A 21,323-nucleotide genomic window follows, 5' to 3' on the forward strand; every position below is an offset into this window, starting at 1 on the left:
CATCGTTAATCACAACACATTGTACGAGATCGAGCCTTCTCGCCAAAGAGCAGATGTCCAACAAGAGCACCCACTCCAATAGCGATGATTATCCACCCATTATAGGTCATAGCAGTTAACATGAGGAAGAACGAATATATGACTTGAATTGCATACAAGACTGATTGTAGCCGCTTTCTGTACCGCTTAAGTAAGGTGGTCTTCTTCGTGGTGAATAAAGTTGTGTTTGTGGAAATCGTAATGGGTGGTGGAATCTGCATGTCTAACAGCGACGGAGTTGATGACCTCGTAGAGCTGCCAGAGTCGAACTCGCCAATGTCCGTGGTTCCAATCACTACGGTCTGGTCAGAGATGGCAATCGACAGTAGGCTATGGAAAAGTACATACCTGGAGCAGATGTGAGGGTACGCAGGTATTCGAATCCAATTCCAAGCACGATGATACCGAAGAGGGACGCAATAAGAGTCCCTGGTCCACGAATATGCCACCACTCGAAGACAACACATACATCCGTTGGGTCCCAGGTGAAGATCATCTAAGTATCAACGTTAGGATGTCCTCAAAAAATCAACTCTCTAAGACGTACGTTCATCCTGCATGTGGAGGAGCCATGGCTAGAACCAGAGTGATTCATACCTCCGTGATCCATGACTCCGTGATCCATGCTTCCGTGATCCATGTCCATACTCATCATAAAAGATGAGGACGAATGGCTGTCATAGATTGTCTGCATTCGCTAAACGAAACTAAGTGTGCACGGCAACAGCGGGCACGAGTAATGGTATAAGTATAAGCAAGCTATATGGAAGACTGGAAGCTACTGTAACCTTTGTTAGCAGACAAGTTGAGGTGCTTGCAGGTTTAAATTATAGATTGCTTTGAAGAGTAAACAGAACAGTAAAGACAGCAGGACTAGCGGTGATAGTTGGGTGCGAGTCAATATGAGCTAATAAACATAACCATCGTGACAGTAGATCAGACACGCGATGAGCCTTGGAGGAACCCCTGAGCTCCCTATATCGCCATCGTACTTGCTCAGTTTTGAGCAATATTGCGAAATTTGAAAGCAAAGTTAATGTGTGCATTAAATGCACGTGATATATCTGATGACACCAGGTGGCCAAGGTATGCGGTGATTTAAGGCCCATGTATTCGAACACCACTTTCTCCCCGGTACCTATACGTCTCGACAAACTCCACTCTATATTTTGAAAAAGAATAGTAAATGTTTTTGTCGATCCAAAATGCTGTCGATATGCCTGATTTGGAAATATTGTGTTGTTTGCACTGCCGAGATACGTCCGGTCAACGGATTCATCGCGCTGATGGCGGAATGTCGAACTCACGACCAATATTCTGGTGTCAAAACTTTAAAGCAAAGCTGGTACAAGGCCCAGACGAACATCGTCAGTGGACAACACTCGAACATCCAGATTTCTAATTGCCGACACCACCCAATTGTCACCAAACAGTTTCTAAATTGAGCAATTACTTATTCTGACCTTGGCGACCTAATTTGAACGACAGGGGGGTCTCGAGATGCTTGCTCCAACAACTCTTTTACGCCCACTAACATCTCAGCTCTCTGCGGCCACTGTACCCGCTCGCCAGCTTCTACTGCTTGCTGGACGACGGACAAGTGTCAATACAACCATCATCTCGGCAAGCATTACGACCTGGAGGCAGTCTTCCATTGTGTCTTCTAATCGTCGAAATATATATTTGCGCGGCGACTATCTTCGACCCGAATTCGAGTCATCACATTCGCGATCACTTCATACTTCGGCGATAGTCCGTCAAGAACCAATTACTCCGAAAGAAGATAGTGCTAAAAGCGGAAGGACTGCTCCAACAAAGAAAGATGGCGCTGACGGGCTGCTGGACGAGAAGGTGATAAGCATCAAACAGCAGCGAAAGGCTGACTGGGCTATCATGAAGGAAATGATAAAATACATTTGGCCGAAAGTAAGAACTGCAAGCACGGAAGGCTACAGAGTATGTGGGTTAACATTGAATAGGGTCAAATAGGTGTCAAAACTCGCGTGGTAATTGCTCTCGGACTACTCGTTGGATCAAAGGTGTGGTACATGTTTAGTCGGACAACGTAAACTCCAGTCTAATCCGCGCGCAGGTTTTGAACGTCCAAGTTCCGTTCTTCTTCAAAAATATTGTAGATTCCATGAACATTGATTTTGTCGCTTATGCCGGTACTGTCTGGACTGTAGTCGGCTCTGTCATCCTCGCGTATGGTTTAGTGCGCGTCGGTTCCTCACTCTTTGGCGAACTTCGAAACGCCATCTTTGCTAGTGTCGCCCAGAAGGCAATTCGGTCTGTTGCATTGAACGTCTTCGAGCACTTGCTTAAGCTCGACTTGAACTTCCATCTCTCACGTCAGACTGGCGGTCTTAGTCGTGCCATCGACCGTGGTACGAAAGGTATCAGCTTCATATTGTCGTCAATGATCTTTCATGTTTTGCCTATCACTCTCGAAATTGGTCTTGTCTGTGGCGTCTTGACTTACAACTACGGTTCGCAATTTGCTGCCGTCACCTTCTTCACTATGCTAGCGTATACGCTGTTCACAATCAAGACAACATCTTGGCGAACACAATTCCGGAAAGATGCCAACAAAGCTGATAACCGTGCTGCGACCGTTGCCGTGGACTCTCTGATAAATTACGAAGCTGTTAAGTACTTCAATAACGAAGCATACCAAGCAAGAATATACGACAAGGCTTTGGCACAGTACGAAGAGTCGTCAATCAAGATTGCCACATCCCTTGCATTTCTCAATACCGGGCAGAGCGTCATCTTTTCGTCCGCGCTGACCGGTATGATGTATATGGCAGCCCAGGGCGTTGCGGCGGGTACGTTGACCGTCGGGGACCTCGTAATGGTCAACCAGCTTGTCTTCCAATTGTCCGTGCCATTGAATTTTTTGGGAACCGTCTATCGTGAGCTGCGTCAGTCGCTACTTGACATGGAGACTCTTTTCAACCTCCAGAAAGTCAACGTTGGCATTGCCGAGAAGCCCAATGCGCTGTCATTGAAATTGACAAAGGGCGACATCACGTTCGAGAATGTTACTTTTGGATACCATCCCGACCGACCAATTCTCCAAAACGCATCTTTCATTATCCCTGGTGGCCAAAAATCAGCAATCGTCGGTCCCAGCGGATCCGGCAAATCCACCATTTTGAGACTATTGTTCCGATTCTACGATGTGCAAGAAGGACGTATCCTTGTTGATGGCCAAGATATTCGAGACGTGAACCTTGAGAGCCTGCGGAAAGCCATCGGCGTAGTTCCACAGGACACGCCGTTATTCAACGACACTATTGAGCACAATATCCGCTACGGCCGCATGGATGCCACTGCAGAAGAAGTCCGGCGAGCAGCTGAGCGCGCCAAAATCGACAAGCTTATCAATGACCTGCCGGATGGTTGGAACACTAAGGTCGGTGAGCGCGGTATGATGATTTCAGGTGGCGAGAAGCAGCGATTGGCGGTCTCGAGGCTGATTTTGAAGAACGCGCCGATTATGTTTTTTGACGAGGCTACGTCTGCGCTTGATACGCATACCGAGCAGTCGCTTATGCAAAATATCAACAGTATCATTCGTGAGCAGGAGCGCACAAGTGTCTTCATTGCGCACCGTTTGCGTACGGTTCTCGATTCTGACAAAATCATCGTCCTAAAGAAAGGCTCCGTGGCAGAGCAAGGCACTCATAGTGAGCTTCTGAGCAAGAACGGCATTTATGCTGGAATGTGGCAGGCGCAGGAGCTCATGGATATCGTAGAGGACGAAGGACAGAAAGCCAGAGAAGAGTTGGACCATTTAAAGAAGTTGGAGTCCAGCGAATAATTTAATTACGTGCTGCTACTTTGTCATCGGAAATTTCATTTCCTGTATTATACGGTATATAGAGTTTTTCTTGGGTTCAATGTAAATAGTTTTAATTTTGTTTTGAAATTGCATTTCCAATAAGTTCTAACACTTAATCATGCTTCTTTCTACTATTTTTTACAATTAGTCTACTTGACAAACTCTTTGAATGAATCCACGCTCCGGAACGTGACCTTTCCATCATGAATCTCCGCAACCTTCAAATGTCCGCCTTTCGACGCGTTGCCTTCACGTGTATCCTCCAGTGTCGCCACAGTATCCGCAGCAGGGGCCACCGCATCCACCGGTGACGTAGTGATAACAGGCGCATACGCCGGCGGCTGAACACGAGCAAGCTCATTCATCTCCGACGCGAGGATCACGTCGCTCAGTCGTGTTGCGCGGGACTGTATCAATAAAGTGCAGGGGCCCTTGAATTTGAAAAAGAGCTCATCGCCCCAGATAGCCGTTCGCAAAACCGTCATGATTCGGTACCATGTCCGGGAGAAAAATCGCGCAATATTCGTCTCTTGTAGTTCTGTGAGGAAAGACTTCTGTGGAGGTATCGTGCCCCCGGTCGTAGATTCGCTTGTTGAAGAGACTAGCGATGGGAAGAGTCTTCTGTACGACTTGGAGATCGATTGCGGAACCTGCAGACGAGGCAGCTTAATCCGTGAATGGCGCAGACGATATGGAATGGGTTTTGGTGCCGGCAAGTTTGATGTGTAGGCTAAAATATTCGCCGGGTGGACAACAAACTCGTCGGAATCATCTTGCAGCGTAACCTGATAAATCTGTCCCTTGCCAACCAGTGCTATCTCGCCACGGCCAGACAAGACGGTGTTGCCCCATCGTGACAATGACAGGCTCGGGACAATCTTCGGCTTGACGGTAAGCGTAGAGCCGGTCCATGCAAGCAATGCATTCCTTTGAGCAATTGTCCAGTCTAGCCGTCCGTCCATCGATACAACCGCGAACGTCGTTTGCACTGAGGACGACTTTGATGTTATAAGAGCTGTAAGTGGAGTTGTACTCGTGATCTTCTGATATAAAAATGGTATCCCCACAAGTGTACGAACCGTCGGCTTAAGCATCGACAAAGTGGATGTAACCTACGTTTTTACCAATGAGTTATTGATGTAACGCAATTGCTCCAACGCAACAAATACATACATTATCAAGCTCGCCATTTACGCCAACGAGCGTTCCTCGTCTCGTAAATAGCGTCGCAGACGCGGGTAGCGCGACATTCAACAGACTAGCCGGAGTTCCCAGTACATCAAATTTCGGCGCTACAAACAATTGTCAACATTCCGTCCTGTTCCATAACAAAAAAAGGTGCACACTTTTCGGAAATGGTCCATCGCCACTTATCTGAGGCACATTTTTTATCAGTTCAGAAACGTCCATGGACAATGGAATCGACGCGGAAGGTGATTGCGCGATATGCAAGTTCCGGGCCAATAGTCGCAGCACGACCGGAATCGTGGCAGCCCGTCGCAAGCGCATCGGTGGCATCGTCAGGCTGATATGTGAACCGGTTGGTTGTGCGGAAGTTGGACCAGTGCAAACTTGGTGGAATGTCGAATATTTTCGTGGCTTCGATGTGCAAAATGGCATCACCCAAGTTGGTTCGCTGGTCGAGGCATCGCGAGTCCGAGAATCGCTAGTCTGGAGAAACGCCTGTTGACGCCTAACCACCAGGAAGCCAACACGGCCTCCTTGACTGGTGAAGCAGATTTACACAAGCCAACTTTGATATCGCGATTTTTCTTAATTTAAAGATATGCTATCAATTTGTTCATATGGAGGATCCAGCTCCGAGTTTTCATATTGTATGCAACGAAGACGTTAAGAGATCGATCGGCCACAAATACTTTTGCATTGACATAGACGCACGTATACACATTATACAACAAAATGCTATCATATACAATTTACATCTCTCCGTCGCTATGACGCCGCCCACACATCTTTTCCGGAGTTCTCCATCCAGACACCCAGCTGCTTTACCGAGCTATCCCACTCCAGTAATCGTTGTCGCATACTCTCGATCTGATCCTTGGTCATAATCCGTGGTTGCAACCAGGTAATTGTGACACGCTCGCCAACCTGGTCAATCGATCCTCGGATTAGACCCAAGCTAAGAGCCTTCATGACAAGATGTTCGACTTCCTCCAGTAGTAATCGCGTCTCGGTCGCAATAGTATGGAAAGACAGAGTGCGATCCGACGCCGGGCGTTGAAATACTGCTTCAATTAGCGCCATTAGGCATATCTTCTGTCGCAAGAATTCATTCGAGCTTTGCAAAATTGACAGCGTCGCAATTCGAGGCGCAAGCTCGTCGAACTTGGAGATACCACCCGCATTCAACACGAATAACAACGAACGTAGCCATTCAAACTCAGTGCCGACAAGACTGTCAAGGATCGGATGCAGGAGTAATTCACCAAAGTTGTAGATCGATTCGCCGAGTAGGGCTGCGATTGACAGATCATATGCGCGCTCGCGTTGAGCAGTCAACGTGAGATCCGTGACGTTAATGCATGCTAGAAAGCGTAGCGAGTTGCGATAGTAGGCTGCAAATTCTGCCTTGGCCTTATAGTAATCCGCGTTTACGGAGTAATACGCGGCGTTGATGACAGACTCGACCGAGTCAAACTTCTCTAAGATAGCTCCTGCGCTATCCAATGTCACGCGCGCACCATCAAGATCCTGAATTTGCAGCTTAACCTGCGCCGTCTCAATCTGAGCGTACACATAAGCATCTTGGGATGCTGGAGTGTTGACTTTCTGTGCAAGTGCAGTCATAAACTCCAGAGCCTCCGACTTGTCTTGGAATGTCGCCGACGTTGCGAGACCGAGGGATACCAGCTTAAGCTGGTTGATTTTGGAATCGAATGTGCCAACGAATTGTGTGTATACTCGAGTTCTGAGTGGAACACTCTCGGGATTTTGAAAGAATTGGACGAGGACATCGGTAAGCTGATGCCAGAGCCTTGATATTCATTAGAGGTCAGCTGGTGCAAGATCTCATCCAACGGCAATATTTACCTTCGCTCCCAGAGATCTTCCATGGTATAGAAGTCGCCGGCGAGATCAGGTGGTGCCTCCGTCCGCAGGACCGACAAGACTGTGGGCACGTCGTGGTCGATGTCCATCGCCGAAGCCATCTATATACTATATGATGTGGGTATAATCCGCAGATCTGCTAAAAGTGTCTAAATAAGTTAGCAGAAGATTGGGCGACTGGGCACCGAATGTCTCTTGCGGTTAGAGGATGAAAGGATGATGAATATACAGTGATCGTGTAGGCTGATCCTTGATGGAAATGACCTTCTAATATTGTCTCTGGCCGTCCAGACAGTTGACTGTAACTGTCACCGCATCATCTAGGGGAGTGCTGCTTTTTCATTGCAAATTTGCTGCAAATACGGCGTAAGTGCATATTATAGTCGGCACACCATAACTGCGACACCTCAATGTGCACAACGATATTCTGCCAATCACGTCGAGTTGCAAGCAAGTTTTGGGTTCCGCCGCACGAAGTCCAAACGAGTCTGCACTCCGCTACTTGGATATTTGCAGTCTACTCGTATATAACAATTGCGCCAGTTTGGTAATTCAAGTCGACTTCATCCTCATACGTCGACATGCATTTCCTGGCTTCCGCTCGCGCTCAATTTCCCGCAGTTAAGCGGAAAGGTATGTCAGTTCACACATTACTAAGATTGGTAGCCAAAATAATGGTCTGGTGAAGGATATCGAAATCCATTACCGTTAGACCTGCGATTGGTCGCTCTTTATGTGCTTGACGGGCGATTGTCTAACCGGTATATACAGTCATACTGCAAGCATACGTCTCCTCGCGGGGAGCGCATGACCTTGCGATCACATTATCTGGAAAGCCTGTCATCAGTTACGGTCCTGGTGGAAGGTTCGCTACATCATTCTTTTATAATACTCCTGAGAAATAGTGTTAAACTTATACGTACTAGATCCTCAAGGACAGGACGAGTAGCCACAGTGTTTGGTGCTAATGGTTTCCTCGGTCGATATCTGGTTTCCAAGCTCGGTAAGGCTATTGGATATCATTTTAATTGAGGTGTCGGTGTCGCTGACTCTCCTAGCTCGCCATGGTACCATTGTTATGGTCCCCTTCCGTGAGGAAATGAATAAAAGGTTTTTGAAAGTCACTGGTGATCTCGGAGTCGTGAACTTCGTCGAATTCGACATCCGTAACATCGAGTCGATCGAGGAGTCAGTCAAATATTCTGATATAGTCTACAATCTAATCAGCCGAGACTATCCGACCAAACATTTCTCTTTCTACGATGTCAACGTCGAGGCTACGCGCCGTATCGCTAATGCCGTGGCCAAGTATGGTGTCGATAGATTCATTCAGGTGTCGCACCACGACGCGTCTCCGGACTCGACCTCTGAGTTTTTACGAACAAAGTTTGAAGCTGAGCAGGTGGCCCGCGATATCGTCCCAAATACCACCATTGTTCGTCCATCGCCCATGATTGGCTGGGAAGACAAGCTCATCAAGAAGATCATTAGCTGGCCATCGTATACTGTCAATAACGACCAGCAAGAGATCCGGCCAGTGCATGTCTTTGACGTTGCTCTCGCCCTGCAGAAGATTGGCTTCGACGACTCTACTACCGGTAACACTTACGAATTGTGCGGTCCCGAAGTTATGACAGTTGACGCTGTTCGCCAGCGATGTGAGTTGGAGGCCCTCAAGCCTTATCCATACTACAATCTCCCCAAGAAACTTTACGCCAATGTTTCGGAGCTTTTGAACCAGATCTTATGGTGGCCTGTCGGCTGTGCAGATCAGGTCGAGCGGATGACTATTAACCAGAAAGTTGACAAGTCTGCGCTGACTTTTGCGGATATCGGCATGAAGCCTGAGAAGTTGGATGATTATGTCGGACAGTACGTTAGACATTACCGTGGAAATTTGTTCCAGGACGTTGCTCCGGACTCTGTTGCTGAGCGGAAGCGTGAGAGAGAATTCATCCATGTTACGCGTTAGGCGTGTAGAGTGTACAATGTTTCATAGAGCTTTTTGATACATGGTAATCGAGAATATTAAGCAAGCATGACGTTGATATATAATAAACAATAAGTTAAATAATAAATCGGCAATTTATTATACTAAACAACCCTAGTTTATCATGGGTGTGCATGGCCAGTGCCGCGATGTTTCAAGCCGCCGTGGCGTCAGGGCTTGTCAGCTCATCGCGACTCAATTAAGGGGCCCGACGTAACTGTCCCGAGCGCGTTTTCGGTATCTGCACACACGACGACCACTGCAATTCCGGCATGCCTTGAGAGTACAGTATCTATGAAGATGAAGTCAGGTTCGTATTTTCACCCTTACTGGTGCGAAGGCGGTACGCGCGGATCAGTAATTGGACCTAACATAATACAGACGAGATGCTACTCCACGAGACCACGGCAACTGGTATTTTTGACGAAACCGCAGACTGGCCGGCATTTCGAACGCGTATGAGCGCTCTTCTGAGCGAAATATCCACAAATAATTTTGTTCCGGAGCCGACTCCTTCACAAAATAGCTTCCTGCAGAGTTTATTAGACACTCTTAACACATCTTTTCCAAACGCGCCGCCGTTTACGATTCAACGGTTAGCGGAATTAGTCGAGCGGCCAAATCGGCATTATGGAACTCACGCGAGAGATAAATATCTGCGTGCGATAGAGCGGGTGGTTAGCGTGGAGAGTAGTGTAGGAGATTTTGGAATGGCCGCCTTGGGGAATAGCACTAACGCAGGAAGCAACAATCGCAACTCAGGGACTGTAGGCGCTTTGACCGGAAATGTTTTAAATGAGAATACGGGGGTTATACTGAGTCCAATTGCTTGGCTGGTGGACACGGGCACGCCACCCCCGGATTCGCCCACCGATGCGCTACTGGCTACCGAAGATGTGAAAGAGGAACTTGAAGTGAAGCACCACGACGATCAAATGATAGACGACGGACGGCCAAATGACGAGAAAGTGGAGAATGGAATCAACGGAGTATCTGACGAAAAGGGAGCAGATACGACAAACGGTGAAGAACAAGACAGTAATTCGGAACAACACTTACGAGCGGAGACTTCGCTTGATAGTAAAGAGAACGAAGGAGTAGGAGAAGAACCGATGGACATTGAGTAGCTGTAATACTGTTTCCCAGGTCTCAACCAGTTTGTACATTATGCTTATGATAATCATTTGACAGGTTCAGTATGGCTTATCAGACCTTCTTACGATTGTATATTACATTCTTGCACACTTATTTACATAACAATCAATCATATACATCACAACGTCGAATGATAATCCAAAACATCCTGCGGCTTCGCCCATTCTTTCGGAAATTGGGGCGTCTTTGCTTTCCGCTTAACATGTCTAGTATCTAATGGAATATCCTCAAACGAGTCCTTTGAAAGATCCCTTGACTCCTTCAGCAGTCTCTTCAACGTGTCGACCAAATACTGCTTATTCTGAATCGAGTTCGAGAAATTCTCGCAGCTCATTCTCACAATGTCGGTTGTGTAATTGTACCGGGCACCGCATAGCAGCTTAAACTTGTGAAGCCGCTTCGCTTTCTCCTCACCCTTCCCAAAGAAAGTCTCTGCGACTTCGCTAGCTCTACATTGCACGACCACCTTGGCCTCCGACTCGTGCTCCTGCCCCATTAAACTTGTGTATCTAAATTCAAAAACCTCCTTCTGCTTCATATTCCTAGGCACAAACTCCGTAGCCATCTGGCGCAGGTTTGGCATCTCCCACGCAGCCACACGGTTGTACATTCGCTTAAACCGGTGTTCGTCCATTTTCGTATGAGCGAGCGGCGGCAAGTCGTCATACTTGAATTTTCCAGCGAGGAGATCGACCGCGTCAATATCGTTATGCAAATGATTCAAATTATCTCCGGCATGATGTATAGCCCGCTCTGCATGCTGTTCGGATGGAAACACCGATTTGTGAAATTTGAAGTTGAGATTGCGCTCCGGTGTGTGCGTCGGATGCCTTGCGACGTAGTCATCTCCGATAAAATTTACGGTAATAATATCGTCTGGCAACTCTTCATCCTCCTTGCCGTAAATTTCCTTGAGGTCTGCCGTCTCAGTCGTCTCATTGCAACCTCGGGCAGTTGTCGAGAACTGGCGCACCGGTACTTGAGCGGCAAGTGGCTCAATTGAGCGACGGTTCAATGCCCGCATATATATTCTTCCTGCCAAGCTTATTTTGTGTGCCTGCATTGCTATGTACCGGATCCCTGGAGTTGTCGATGTTGGATGCAGCTGATATGATTTGACGGGAACCTTCCGTAGAAAAATTGGTTAGTCTGTCGGACCCGTTTTGAAGCAATTGTAGTCTGCAACCTGGACAACCCACAGACACCGGGTCAGCCATGCCACAAACCCCTAACCGTCGTGGACATCGCTGTAGCCACCGGTCCATTGATCTGGCCTATTTCAGAGCCACTCGCAGGTCAAGTGGAACAACGCCTTACACTCCCGCATCATTTGCTACAGGCGTATTAGCACATATTGATAATGCTACCAGCTGGCAAATCAAAGGGAAAGGGAAAGGGCAAAGGGAAAGGCAAACCACGCAATGCGGTAGCGTCCGACCTGTCTGACACGGAGGCTTCGCCGCTAGTATACGATGATTTACTGGCGACGTATTTGTCGACGCGTTCGGCATCTCCGGAGACCGTATCGAATGGCAATGGTGGCGGAGTCCAAATTCCGTCATTATCGGCGCTCGTCACATTACAGAATGACTTAAAGGTTTTGGCGACGAAGGCACAGGCTAGGGTGTTACGATCACAAAAGCTACTGCGGAATCTAGAAAGTCAACGGATCAAAGCTTTGGCGATGGCCCAGGAGGCGGAGAAGGCTGCTGCTGCCGCTGCTGCAGCAGCAGCAGCTAAAGAACTGGCTGAACAGCAGAAACTTGAGGAAGAAGCAAAAAAGCGGAGGTTAGACGAGTTGGAGGCGGCTTCGAAGCAGTCCAGTATGAGCCATATATTGCATATATTTTGTTTAGTTGGTGCTAACAATCAGGTACTCCTGCGAAACCGGACGTAATCAAGGAAGAGGATTCAGAATCTCAAATACATTCGCCGAAAGACAAAAGGCGCCGTCTAGAGAGTTCTCCGACACCAACACCAACGGCGCCTGCATCGGCGACAAAGCCTTCATCCCCTTCAATTACCACTGCGGCGATAAAGACAGCTGATGCGGCTGATGACGTTGATCCTCCGGTAGGCACACGGCTGAAGAATCCGGGGTCCGAATATGTCTCCGTACAAACAATCCCGACTGCCGCTCTGGCGTTCATGGAAGATACATCTGACGACCAAATCCCCACTTCAGGAACGGAAGACTTGAAGAGGCGCTACGGTGTAGCGTCATATCCCACCAAGGACCTTGCAGACCTACTACCTGGCGAGATTCCAGACGAAGACTTTTCCCGTTCTAAACCGGCAAATCAGGTTCAGTTTTCCACATTCCAGTCGTACCTAGAGCCGTACTTCAGACCTTTTGTTGAAGAGGACTTGTCATTCTTGAACGAAAAGCAAGATAACTTAACACCATACCTTATACCGGCGCTGGGAACTAACTACCAAGAAGTTTGGGCTGAGGAAGACGGCAGCATGGCAACTTTCTCCCCCGCGCCAACTACTTCTCAAGCAGATTCCGCCGCGTCTGCCACAATACTTCTGCCTCGTGGCACATCAGAACATCTCACGGAAGACCACCTTGAGACTGAAGACATTTCGTGCGGTCCTCTCGCCTCACGCATCCTGTCTGCTCTCCTGAAAGACGAATCAGAAGACACCATCTTACCCAATTCCACCACAGCTACGCCAGCTCCTGGAACCACGACGCCGAACAAGCCAGAGGACGATGCGACAGCCGCCGCAGAACCACAAGTTCTTTCTTCATCGTCTGCGTTCGCGGAACAGCAAGGCTGGCGAGTTTCGTCTGTCAAGGCGGATTACCAGACACTTGAAGACCGACTCAAACGCGAGTTCAAATTCGTCGGGATTTTGGGCGACGACGAGGTCGATTGGTCTGCTCGCGAGGACGACGAAGTCTGCGCGGAACTCCGGCGTTTGCAGAGGCGGTTGAAAGTCATCAGTGTGATTAATGCGGCTCGGAAGAAGAAAGTCGAGAAGATTGTGCACGAACACATGGCGTACCAGGAGTACACGCAGATTCTCGAAGATTTGGATAAACAAGTGGATCAAGCATACATGAAACGTACACGTACAATCAAAAACAAGAAGAAACGTGTTCCCGGAAATAGTACCCCCAACGGCGTGGGAGGGGCCGGCCGGACAGCGGATTTGGGAGAAGGCATCAAAGCTTTGCTAGACAAGCGGAAACGCTGGATCGAAAAGATTGGGCCAGTGTTCCCATCTGCGGAAGTTATGAAGAGGATACCGCGCAAGTCGATTTTTGAGGAGATGGATGGCGCGGAAAAGAACGAGATTGCGAATTCCGAGAAAGTTGATGGCGAGCAAGCCGTCGTTGAAGCGCAGGCCTAGGAGAGACGCGGGAGCTCTATTTTGAACACTCTTGAAAAACTACTTGATGTATATATGTAACAGTATTATTTACGAAATGAAATGACGAATAGATATGAGCAAATATTGTAAAATATATATATTCATAAATAATACAAAATTTTTTGCGTACAATAAAGACAACGTCCCATAATTACAAAATTTGTTACCCAACTAAAGTCAGAGGTAATGCTACTCCTCCTCTACCTTGTTTTCATTCTTCTTCAAGATGACAAGCCCTTCTAAAGTGCTTGTCAGTGCAATGTACTCGTCGTCTTCCAACTCGGCTCGTTCGCCGTGACCTAGCAAGACGGGAGTGCTGTGTGTTACCCAGCCAGTGATAGTCTTTGGCTTACCAGCTTGTCCGACAGTGTCAACAGCCTGACCAACACGGACATTGACTTGGATTGGCTTCAAGTCGGTGTCGAGTGTAATCAAGAATCGTGGGTGAATGGACGGAGTAAGGAAGTAGAGCAAATAATGTGCCGTATCCAGTACGAACGACGACGCATCAATCAGCGAGACTAGAACCGCAAGCATACCAGCTAATGAAACGCTCGACAAAATCTGACGCTCTGTATGGAACGGGCTGAGTGTCATGGTACCTTTACCCAGGTGAACAAGACCCTGCGCGATACGGACCATGAACAAGCTATTCGCTTCCTTGGAATAGTAACTCGCAAGCTGTCGCAGCAATTGAGCTAATCGAGCATTATTCGTACCGGCACCAACAAGGCCCATGGAAAATATCGCATTCACAGCAACATCCAGATCGCTGTCGTGAGAGTATCGAGAAAGTGTGTCGAATACCTTCATCTCTGGGTTCGACGCGGATATTAAGCCCATGGCCAGTGGCACAGCGCGACGGATGGAACCCTCACCGTAGTGCATTAAATGGCCAAATTGTCGCAAGACCATCTCAGAGCCGATGTCTTCACCCATGGCAATGATAGCGAGTCCAAGGACAGCATAGCCCTGGTATAAGTCGTCGGCCTTCTGCGATGATGCATCTTCTCCTTCTTTTGGCTCACTTTCGGCCCTTTCACTGCATAAATGAAGCAAGTTCTGGATTTTCAGAACGTTTCCAGTACCAGCGTATGAACAAATGTCAACAAGGACGTTAGTGTTGCGGCCGATAGGATGCTCAATCGCCTTCAAGGTCTCGATGATAACATCTGCAGCATCTTGCTTGCCCATGTACAGTAATCCAAGGCCCAACGACATGAATCGTCCCCATTTGTCCGACAATTGTGTGTCATCTCGCTCCATTAAAGTCTGCAGAATAACTTCTGTTATATCTGCATTGCAAGATCCGACAAACACAAGACCAAGAGACAGAGCCGCCAAAGACGCAATCTGCATGCTGAAGGAAGTATCCGCGATAAGCGGCTGCAAGAGATTGAAAACATCCTGGCGTTGAGAACCAGCATATGAGAGACCGAGACCAATGATGGCTGAAATCCGTAGCGGAACACTCCGGTTCTCAACATATTCTGATAGAAGGGCGAGTGCTGGGTCAGATTCATCATGAACTGACGCATTGACTATACCGATACCAAGAAGCGAACCGGCCTGTAAAAGTCAGTGGGGTTCAATATTTACACCCAAGGATCTCACCTTAATATACTCTTCCGACGAATACATGTACTTATCAAGATCCTGCAGCCCCTGCTCGACATTCCACAAGAGAATTTGTGCGATACCGGCGGTTGCTGAAAGCATACCAGCGTCCTTATTCTTGTACACCCAGGAACTTGCCTCGTCATCCACAATCATCAGCTTGTCTTTTCCAAATCCAGCATTCACAAACGAGTTCACAAAGCTAGACACAAGATTCTGCTTCGCGGAATCAACTTGACCAGCATCGGGACCTCCTCGTGTATGCTCCAAATGACTCTTGTAGATATCTTCAGGCACTTTCGGGTCCATAATATTGAGTTCTTTGGCAAGGAAGAGGAAATACTCTGATAACCTTGAATTTGACAAGCACTCTTGAACCTCCTCATTTTCCAATGAAAGCCATATTTGTTGACGGGCCAATATGAATGCAAGCTGCTTGTGGACAAGTACATCGTCGGTTGCACTGAACACCGCCCTCATAGACTCGTGGTCATCTAATCTAATCGCGAGAGCCATGGCTTGTGTCAGCTTCCCTTGAGACAAATATATTTCATACGCGGTTCGTAAAAATGCCATATCGTCCGGAGGAGGAAGCAAATTCACGCAGCTGACCATGTACAAGCACACTCTCGCATATGTATCCTTGTCCACAAAAGGGGGCAACTTTTCGATCGCTTCGAGTTCAAGAAGCAGATCCACCGCGTCAGCTTCGGCGTTATGCTTCAAGAAGAACGGAACGAGCTGGAGGGCGAGACCCATCAATTCGTCGAATGATTCCTCCTTCTCGACACGGACGTTGTGTTCTTCGCCTATTTCTAGCGCAAGATGCCGTACGTATTCGTGGCCCCAATTGCCAATTTCGTCGGACGGAGCAAGGAGGCGATAACGAAGAGAGTCGCGCTTATTGTTGTCGGCATAGGTCATGCCTAGGACTGATAACACGTCCGCAAGCGCATTCTGTTCAATTAGTACTTGTGCTTCCTCTTCCACGTGCCAATCAATCGATCATTCCCATACCTGAAGTTCGCCTACGGGCCACTTATCGTACAATGCGGTGAGCTCTGGATAATGTGGTCTTAAAAACTTGAGAGGCTTTGGGACAGCAGTCATGGACGAAGTCGATGTTCGGATGAAATTTTTGAGGGCTTCGAGCGATGGCTTATACAGATTTGTATCTTCCTCCTAATTCGCGAACGATTAATTAGAATATACCCGGTCTTGTGCCTCCTAATGCAGGCAATTCAAATGGATTTCAGACCAGATCGGTACCACAGACCAGTTAAACAACTGATCAGTCACACAGACATGCGGTCCGCACTGATCCGATCATAATCACATAATGACATACCTTAAGCCGCTCTACCAGCATCTCGAGTTCCGACTTTAATTGCTGATCCTCCTCAGACAGTTCTTCTTCACCTTTAGTCTCCTTCTCATCCTTCTTAGCCGTTGGTGCGGTGCCATTGGGTGCGCTTGACGATTCGGCCTCAGGTGGCGCCGTTCCGTCGACATTTTCCATCTCCGAATCCTTCTGCGTCATGACTTGTGGATAAATTCCTGTGAACACGCTGTAAGGGCCGTGATGTCAAGGGTTGTGGTGTGGAAGTATAGGACAGAATATGATGGAATTGATAATTTGGTGGGGATGCTCTCGAGAATCGTCGTGTCTATAGTCAGCTGTAATGGGCGTCTGCGCGTTTGACATTGTGAGTTTGTGAAACCCGGTGTTGTGGCGGATATGCTGCAAGCCCTTAGTAATGACACATTTATTTTAAATATGAATTACTTTTACATCCTCCAATAATGGATGATAAATAATTTCTAATTAAGCAATAAAAATTACAAAAAATGGATAATGAATTGAAATGTAGACCTCTTTGATTGTAACCTTTTTTTTCCTTCACCCTCGCCTACTTCCCGTCTAAGTAATTCGATACAAAACGGCTGAGCTCGTACGATACTGGAGTATATCAACAATTACATGACGCTGTATTTATATTACATACTACACATGTATCAACAAATTTGCAAACGTAGAAAACTCCAGCCTTCTTTTGTCCAAATGTAGTCCAAGTCGTATTTACTCTCCTTTCTGATTGCTGTAATTCATGCATTAAACCGGAAACACGCAACACATTAACACCCAATTTCCTTCGATCCCAGTGAATGTGCTGTGCGCTTACCAACGCAAGGATGCCGTCAAGTTTCTCAATCGGTTGTAGTCCAACAAGCCCTCGATAGAGCCTAGGGCACAAACAGCAATATCCTTATCCCACAAGAACTTCTGGGCGAATTTCTGGACGTCCTTAACAGTGATGGAGTCGACGCGCTTCTCAATCTCCTCGGCGGTGGTACGGTGGCCAGTGGTAACGAGCTGACGGCCAATATCCTCAGCGACCGCGGTGGTGCCATCAAGCGATAGCAGCAGGGAGGCCTTGAGCTGTGCCTTCGCGCGTTCAACCTCCGCGTCAGTGACTGAGGTAGAGAGACGGCGCCACTCCTTGAAAACGTGGTAGGTGAGATCGTCAATACCGGTCAAGTTCTGAGTGATGAGGTAGATACCCCAGAGACCGGTGTCGGAGTAGGAGGTCGAGAAGGACATGAAGGAGTTGGCAAGATGGTTCTCGCCGACGACGTACGAGAGCTTGGAGCCAAGGAAAGAGCCGTTGCCCATAGTGCGGTCCCAATTACCGATGACGGCCTGAGCAACGAGGGCAGGGTAGTAATCAGGGTCACTCCAGGAAACGCCCTCAAAAGCGATAGCAATGTGAGCGAATGGAAGAGCGTCATCTCGGATTCTGACATCTGAGCCGACGAATTGAGGCTTGTCTGATCTCGGGGTGCCAAGGCTGAGGGCCTCAGGAGAGCCAGTCAAGCCAGAGAAGTGCTTCTCGGCGAGGCTCACGAGCGCATCGTGGTCAACAGCGCCCGCGCCGACCAGAACCATCCGATCGGCTTTGTAGTTGGTACTGATGTAGTTTGTCAAATCCTTTCGGTCGATCATGAGGATGTTCTCCTTGGGTCCAAGGATAGTGCGACCAAGGCTCTGGCCCTGGAAAGCAACGGCGTGCAAGTGGTCGAAAACAACCTCTTCATACTGCTTCTCAACCTCCTCCGACTCTCGAAGGATGACATCTCGCTCGCGGTCAATGGCCGCAGGCGCAAGCTTGGAGTCTTGAAGGATGTCGGCGAGGATCTCAACAGTCTTTGGAACGTCATCCTTAAAGGCCTTGGCGTAGTACACGGTGTTCTCACGCTATTGATCGAGTCAGAACATGTGTCAATGGCATCAAAGATTTTTTTTTATTTCGAAACATACGGATGTGTAGGCATTCAAGTGGGCGCCGAGATTCTCGATCTCCTGTTCGAGATCACTCTGACTGCGCTTGTTGGTACCCTTGAAGGCGAGGTGCTCGAGGAAGTGGGCAGTGCCATTGTTGGCCTCAGTCTCTGCACGAGAGCCAGCGTCGATCCAGACGCCAACGGTAGCAGTCTGGGCGTATGGTGAACTCTCAGTCGCGACCTGATGAACAATTAGAATTATGCACAAATTGCGCCGATTGCTGTGACGGATGCGGCCCCTGACCAAAATACGGTGAAGTGGCTGTGGAAAAGTATTTTCGGGAAGGTGGGGGTTAGCGGTGGACTGATTCCATTGGCAGAACAAACAAAAAGTAGTTCGCCGTCATCGCAATCGAGTTCACATCCAGCAGCAACTAATCGACCCGGGAATGGTAGAAGGAGGACGTACCGTCAGACCGTTCTTGAGGGTAGTGAACTGTGTACCTCTGAGGACGGAGGTACTAAAGCGCGCGAAGGCGCATGGGACAGTGACACGAGGCGTCTTCCGCAAGACGGAGCGCGCGATGGCCGAACGCAAGACGGAGGCAGGGACGGGCATAGCAGGAATCTGGAAGAAGTGGTAGGGAAGGCGGAGGGGAATGTTAGCGTAGCGAGACAGACAGGGCGGAAGAACGAGAACTGTTTGGACGCCGTCGGTGATTCTGGACTTCTGGTTGGCGTTGCACTGTGAGCTTCAGTCGCTGAGGAAAGGTGCTTAGAAGAACATAATTGCCAAAGCAGCCAATCAGCGCCGCGCTGTTTTGTATGTTCGGTGCTTCCACAAACCAAAACCCTTACCACAGCCCAAACACCGGGTAACCTGCCTTTTGCACCCCACAAGACCGACCGACACTTTTGCCCGGCGCAAGACCCGGATCCAAGCTTTCTTTACTCTCTTCCGTCTTTTGTCACCACCTCCTACCGGATTCCTTTTATTATTCTTTTTCCTCTGTCACTGCATACAGTAATGTCCTTTCGCGCTGTTGCCTCGCCAGTCAGATCTTCGCTCGCCCGGCCATGCCTTGGCCTGCGCGGCGTCCGCAATTCGATCCCAGCTCCGATAGTCGCGGCCCGACACCTCGGCATCCCGCCTTTGATTGCGCAGCCTCCTGGTAAGTCATATGCCGACGCGTCATCTATATTTGTATCAGCTGCTAACACTGTATAGGTGGAATAGTTGGCACCGTCAACGATCCTGTTGCGATTCCTCCGGCAGACAAGATGCACGGTTCCTACCACTGGTCATTTGAGCGGCTAATTGCCGTGGGTCTCGTCCCTCTCACCGTGGCTCCCTTTGTCTCCGATGTCGCGCTTGCCCCCGCTGTCGATTCTGTTCTTGTTGCTACTACGCTAGTCCACTCATACTTTGGACTGCAGTCTTGCATTATCGATTACGTTCCCAAGCGTGAGTTTGGCAAGGTCCATGACGCCTGCATGTGGCTTCTCCTCGGCGGCACAATCCTCACCGGCTACGGATTCTACAAGTTTGAGACGGAGGATATCGGCTTGACCGGCACCATCGCCAAGGCCTGGAAGGCTTAAGTTAGATGTGGTGATGACTGATTAAGTAATCTACAAAAACCAAAAACACGCGACAAAATCAAGTCAACCTACAGATATAGGAAAACGTGCAGCCATGTTTCAAGGAGTCGATTGTTTTTTTATGTGTCCTAGTTTATGAGTGTAAGCTACATATCGCAGGCAGAATAATATGCATATTGGTGCGCAGATTGTCTCGTGTATCTATGTCGGATCTCGGTGGGTCGTGTTATGACAGAGGAACATAATATATAATCTCGTCGTATCTTTTTTTTCGTAGTCGTTCCACACACTTTCTTTGTTACTACTATATATTCAGTAATTGTACGGCAATTGCACTTTTCGCATCATTTAGATGTAGTGCTCGTTGGTTAAATTATGCAACATGTCGAAATAATCGTCGCTTCTTAGTGGAACACCGGAGCGTCGGAAGCGGTTCCCAGCCTATTCAAGCCGCTTAGCGTCGGATGAGAGCGTACCAGAAACACCAATTAATAACATCCACAAAGGCCCAAATATTTCCTCCAAATATTTTTTTTTTCTGGGAAGAAGATTGCAGCAGAAAAAAAACTCATTCCGAATCCGAATTTATTCAAATTTGATATCAACAAATAACTATTTGCCTTGGTCCGAATTCGAACCTAGGTCGGGCCAGTGAGATTTCGGGTATATAAATACTGGAATTTTCGGCATCGTCAAGCTGAGCCGTGGCGCAGTGGAACCTTTCTTTGATCGCGAGTACCCGCCGACTACCGAGACCACGCTAATGAGATGCGGGTGGAAGCGTCGTCTGACCTGGTCCAGGTCTCCAGGCTTTCGGGTCTGGTGACTAGTTTCAGGCGGGCGTTGCAGTTGTACTTTCGCCGGGTCAGCAACCCGGTTAGACGTACTGCGTAAAACTTGACGCTGGATATGCGGGTGGGAAATTCGGTGCAGTAATTATGCCACAAAGCAACTGCAATTCCGCCGTGACGTTACGTGAGTATCGTGCTGCATGTGGGTGCAGGTCGGGTTAAGTAATATTACTTACCCGAATGACGGATGCACGCCGTTGCATGACATTTATACAGACTTTGATGTCTGTTTGATTGTGTGTGACTTCGGATGGGTCCGTCAATGCTTCTGTTGCCTACCATAATCCGCTCTAACACGGGTCGGTTCATCTGACCCAGTCTGCCCGAGTATTTGCGAGGGCCTGACGCGGAAGCGTCTGCGGAGTCATCAGCAAATTCGTGCCGTTCGGGACTCTGACCCGGACAGCACATGGGAGCGGCTTTGCTGCGAGCGGGCGTGTCGCTGGAACTTGGACAGCGGCGCGGGTAAGACCGGCCTGTCGCA

At 48.5% G+C, this 21,323-nt stretch overlaps 11 protein-coding genes across 11 annotated transcripts; 5 read left to right on the forward strand and 6 right to left on the reverse strand.

The window, feature by feature from the left end:
* Window positions 1-5: 5 nt before the first annotated feature.
* Window positions 6-691, reverse strand: V1513DRAFT_430517 (Ctr copper transporter family-domain-containing protein; the record flags this gene model as incomplete). The annotated part of the gene is made up of 3 exons (XM_066896349.1): window positions 6-334; window positions 388-535; window positions 587-691. The coding sequence occupies 3 exons, from the start codon at window positions 689-691 to the stop codon at window positions 6-8; spliced, it is 582 nt and encodes a 193-aa protein (XP_066754665.1).
* Window positions 692-1,805: 1,114 nt separating this feature from the next.
* Window positions 1,806-3,950, forward strand: V1513DRAFT_312162 (P-loop containing nucleoside triphosphate hydrolase protein). Its single transcript, XM_066894660.1, has 2 exons — window positions 1,806-2,078; window positions 2,132-3,950. Exon 2 carries the CDS (start codon window positions 2,180-2,182, stop codon window positions 3,863-3,865), a length of 1,686 nt encoding a protein of 561 aa, XP_066754666.1. The 5' UTR covers window positions 1,806-2,078; window positions 2,132-2,179; the 3' UTR covers window positions 3,866-3,950.
* Window position 3,951: 1 nt separating this feature from the next.
* On the reverse strand, window positions 3,952-5,676 carry V1513DRAFT_441181 (mitochondrial biogenesis AIM24-domain-containing protein). Its single transcript, XM_066897478.1, has 3 exons — window positions 5,233-5,676; window positions 5,060-5,178; window positions 3,952-4,998 (listed from the first exon to the last, which is right to left on the reverse strand). Exons 1-3 carry the CDS (start codon window positions 5,504-5,506, stop codon window positions 4,036-4,038), a joined length of 1,356 nt encoding a protein of 451 aa, XP_066754667.1. The 5' UTR covers window positions 5,507-5,676; the 3' UTR covers window positions 3,952-4,035.
* V1513DRAFT_441184 (uncharacterized protein) lies at window positions 5,677-7,220 on the reverse strand. The gene is made up of 2 exons (XM_066897479.1): window positions 6,941-7,220; window positions 5,677-6,884 (listed from the first exon to the last, which is right to left on the reverse strand). The coding sequence occupies exons 1-2, from the start codon at window positions 7,057-7,059 to the stop codon at window positions 5,840-5,842; spliced, it is 1,164 nt and encodes a 387-aa protein (XP_066754668.1). The 5' UTR covers window positions 7,060-7,220; the 3' UTR covers window positions 5,677-5,839.
* A 239-nt stretch (window positions 7,221-7,459) lies between these two features.
* V1513DRAFT_441185 (uncharacterized protein) lies at window positions 7,460-9,134 on the forward strand. Its single transcript, XM_066897480.1, has 4 exons — window positions 7,460-7,591; window positions 7,730-7,823; window positions 7,885-7,961; window positions 8,017-9,134. The coding sequence occupies exons 1-4, from the start codon at window positions 7,540-7,542 to the stop codon at window positions 8,928-8,930; spliced, it is 1,137 nt and encodes a 378-aa protein (XP_066754669.1). The 5' UTR covers window positions 7,460-7,539; the 3' UTR covers window positions 8,931-9,134.
* On the forward strand, window positions 9,131-10,225 carry V1513DRAFT_441187 (PPP4R2-domain-containing protein). The gene has a single exon (XM_066897481.1). The coding sequence runs from the start codon at window positions 9,335-9,337 to the stop codon at window positions 10,073-10,075; it is 741 nt and encodes a 246-aa protein (XP_066754670.1). The 5' UTR covers window positions 9,131-9,334; the 3' UTR covers window positions 10,076-10,225.
* Window positions 10,075-11,438, reverse strand: V1513DRAFT_441189 (mitochondrial 37S ribosomal protein mS35). The gene has a single exon (XM_066897482.1). It carries the CDS (start codon window positions 11,164-11,166, stop codon window positions 10,222-10,224), a length of 945 nt encoding a protein of 314 aa, XP_066754671.1. The 5' UTR covers window positions 11,167-11,438; the 3' UTR covers window positions 10,075-10,221.
* On the forward strand, window positions 11,283-13,597 carry V1513DRAFT_397282 (histone acetyltransferases subunit 3-domain-containing protein). The gene is made up of 2 exons (XM_066895407.1): window positions 11,283-11,926; window positions 11,977-13,597. The coding sequence occupies exons 1-2, from the start codon at window positions 11,464-11,466 to the stop codon at window positions 13,464-13,466; spliced, it is 1,953 nt and encodes a 650-aa protein (XP_066754672.1). The 5' UTR covers window positions 11,283-11,463; the 3' UTR covers window positions 13,467-13,597.
* Window positions 13,598-13,676: 79 nt separating this feature from the next.
* Window positions 13,677-16,214, reverse strand: V1513DRAFT_376790 (armadillo-type protein; the record flags this gene model as incomplete). The annotated part of the gene is made up of 3 exons (XM_066894935.1): window positions 13,677-15,056; window positions 15,102-16,061; window positions 16,122-16,214. The coding sequence occupies 3 exons, from the start codon at window positions 16,212-16,214 to the stop codon at window positions 13,677-13,679; spliced, it is 2,433 nt and encodes an 810-aa protein (XP_066754673.1).
* Window positions 16,215-16,908: 694 nt separating this feature from the next.
* Window positions 16,909-19,158, reverse strand: V1513DRAFT_441195 (Metalloenzyme, LuxS/M16 peptidase-like protein). Its single transcript, XM_066897483.1, has 3 exons — window positions 18,856-19,158; window positions 18,424-18,627; window positions 16,909-18,360 (listed from the first exon to the last, which is right to left on the reverse strand). Exons 1-3 carry the CDS (start codon window positions 19,003-19,005, stop codon window positions 17,284-17,286), a joined length of 1,431 nt encoding a protein of 476 aa, XP_066754674.1. The 5' UTR covers window positions 19,006-19,158; the 3' UTR covers window positions 16,909-17,283.
* Window positions 19,159-19,312: 154 nt separating this feature from the next.
* On the forward strand, window positions 19,313-20,342 carry V1513DRAFT_312545 (CybS-domain-containing protein). Its single transcript, XM_066894661.1, has 2 exons — window positions 19,313-19,558; window positions 19,615-20,342. The coding sequence occupies exons 1-2, from the start codon at window positions 19,414-19,416 to the stop codon at window positions 19,986-19,988; spliced, it is 519 nt and encodes a 172-aa protein (XP_066754675.1). The 5' UTR covers window positions 19,313-19,413; the 3' UTR covers window positions 19,989-20,342.
* Window positions 20,343-21,323: the final 981 nt, after the last annotated feature.

This window comes from Lipomyces chichibuensis (genome assembly GCF_038497645.1).
Source record: "Lipomyces chichibuensis strain CBS 12929 unplaced genomic scaffold V1513scaffold_8, whole genome shotgun sequence".
NCBI classification, from domain to species: Eukaryota; Fungi; Ascomycota; class Lipomycetes; order Lipomycetales; family Lipomycetaceae; genus Lipomyces; species Lipomyces chichibuensis.

Bases quoted from the DNA above. Each gene is read 5' to 3' on its own strand.
- V1513DRAFT_441195 (XM_066897483.1), bottom strand. From the start codon at position 19,005: ATGCCCGTCCCTGCCTCCGTCTTGCGTTCGGCCATCGCGCGCTCCGTC. The intron at 18,628-18,855 runs GTACGTCCTCCT...ATTGTTCATCAG, and splicing joins CCCTCAAGAACGGTCTGACG to GTCGCGACTGAGAGTTCACC. The intron at 18,361-18,423 runs GTATGTTTCGAA...CTCGATCAATAG, and splicing joins ACTTGAATGCCTACACATCC to CGTGAGAACACCGTGTACTA.
- V1513DRAFT_441185 (XM_066897480.1), top strand. From the start codon at position 7,540: ATGCATTTCCTGGCTTCCGCTCGCGCTCAATTTCCCGCAGTTAAGCGG. The intron at 7,592-7,729 runs GTATGTCAGTTC...CGGTATATACAG, and splicing joins TCCCGCAGTTAAGCGGAAAG to TCATACTGCAAGCATACGTC. The intron at 7,962-8,016 runs GTAAGGCTATTG...TGACTCTCCTAG, and splicing joins ATATCTGGTTTCCAAGCTCG to CTCGCCATGGTACCATTGTT.
- V1513DRAFT_312162 (XM_066894660.1), top strand. From the start codon at position 2,180: ATGAACATTGATTTTGTCGCTTATGCCGGTACTGTCTGGACTGTAGTC.
- V1513DRAFT_441189 (XM_066897482.1), bottom strand. From the start codon at position 11,166: ATGCAGGCACACAAAATAAGCTTGGCAGGAAGAATATATATGCGGGCA.
- V1513DRAFT_441187 (XM_066897481.1), top strand. From the start codon at position 9,335: ATGCTACTCCACGAGACCACGGCAACTGGTATTTTTGACGAAACCGCA.
- V1513DRAFT_441184 (XM_066897479.1), bottom strand. From the start codon at position 7,059: ATGGCTTCGGCGATGGACATCGACCACGACGTGCCCACAGTCTTGTCG. The intron at 6,885-6,940 runs GTAAATATTGCC...ATGAATATCAAG, and splicing joins GAAGATCTCTGGGAGCGAAG to GCTCTGGCATCAGCTTACCG.
- V1513DRAFT_312545 (XM_066894661.1), top strand. From the start codon at position 19,414: ATGTCCTTTCGCGCTGTTGCCTCGCCAGTCAGATCTTCGCTCGCCCGG. The intron at 19,559-19,614 runs GTAAGTCATATG...AACACTGTATAG, and splicing joins TTTGATTGCGCAGCCTCCTG to GTGGAATAGTTGGCACCGTC.
- V1513DRAFT_441181 (XM_066897478.1), bottom strand. From the start codon at position 5,506: ATGCCATTTTGCACATCGAAGCCACGAAAATATTCGACATTCCACCAA. The intron at 5,179-5,232 runs GTGTGCACCTTT...AATTGTTTGTAG, and splicing joins CGATGGACCATTTCCGAAAA to CGCCGAAATTTGATGTACTG. The intron at 4,999-5,059 runs GTATGTATTTGT...GTAAAAACGTAG, and splicing joins TAAATGGCGAGCTTGATAAT to GTTACATCCACTTTGTCGAT.
- V1513DRAFT_397282 (XM_066895407.1), top strand. From the start codon at position 11,464: ATGCTACCAGCTGGCAAATCAAAGGGAAAGGGAAAGGGCAAAGGGAAA. The intron at 11,927-11,976 runs GTATGAGCCATA...GCTAACAATCAG, and splicing joins GGCGGCTTCGAAGCAGTCCA to GTACTCCTGCGAAACCGGAC.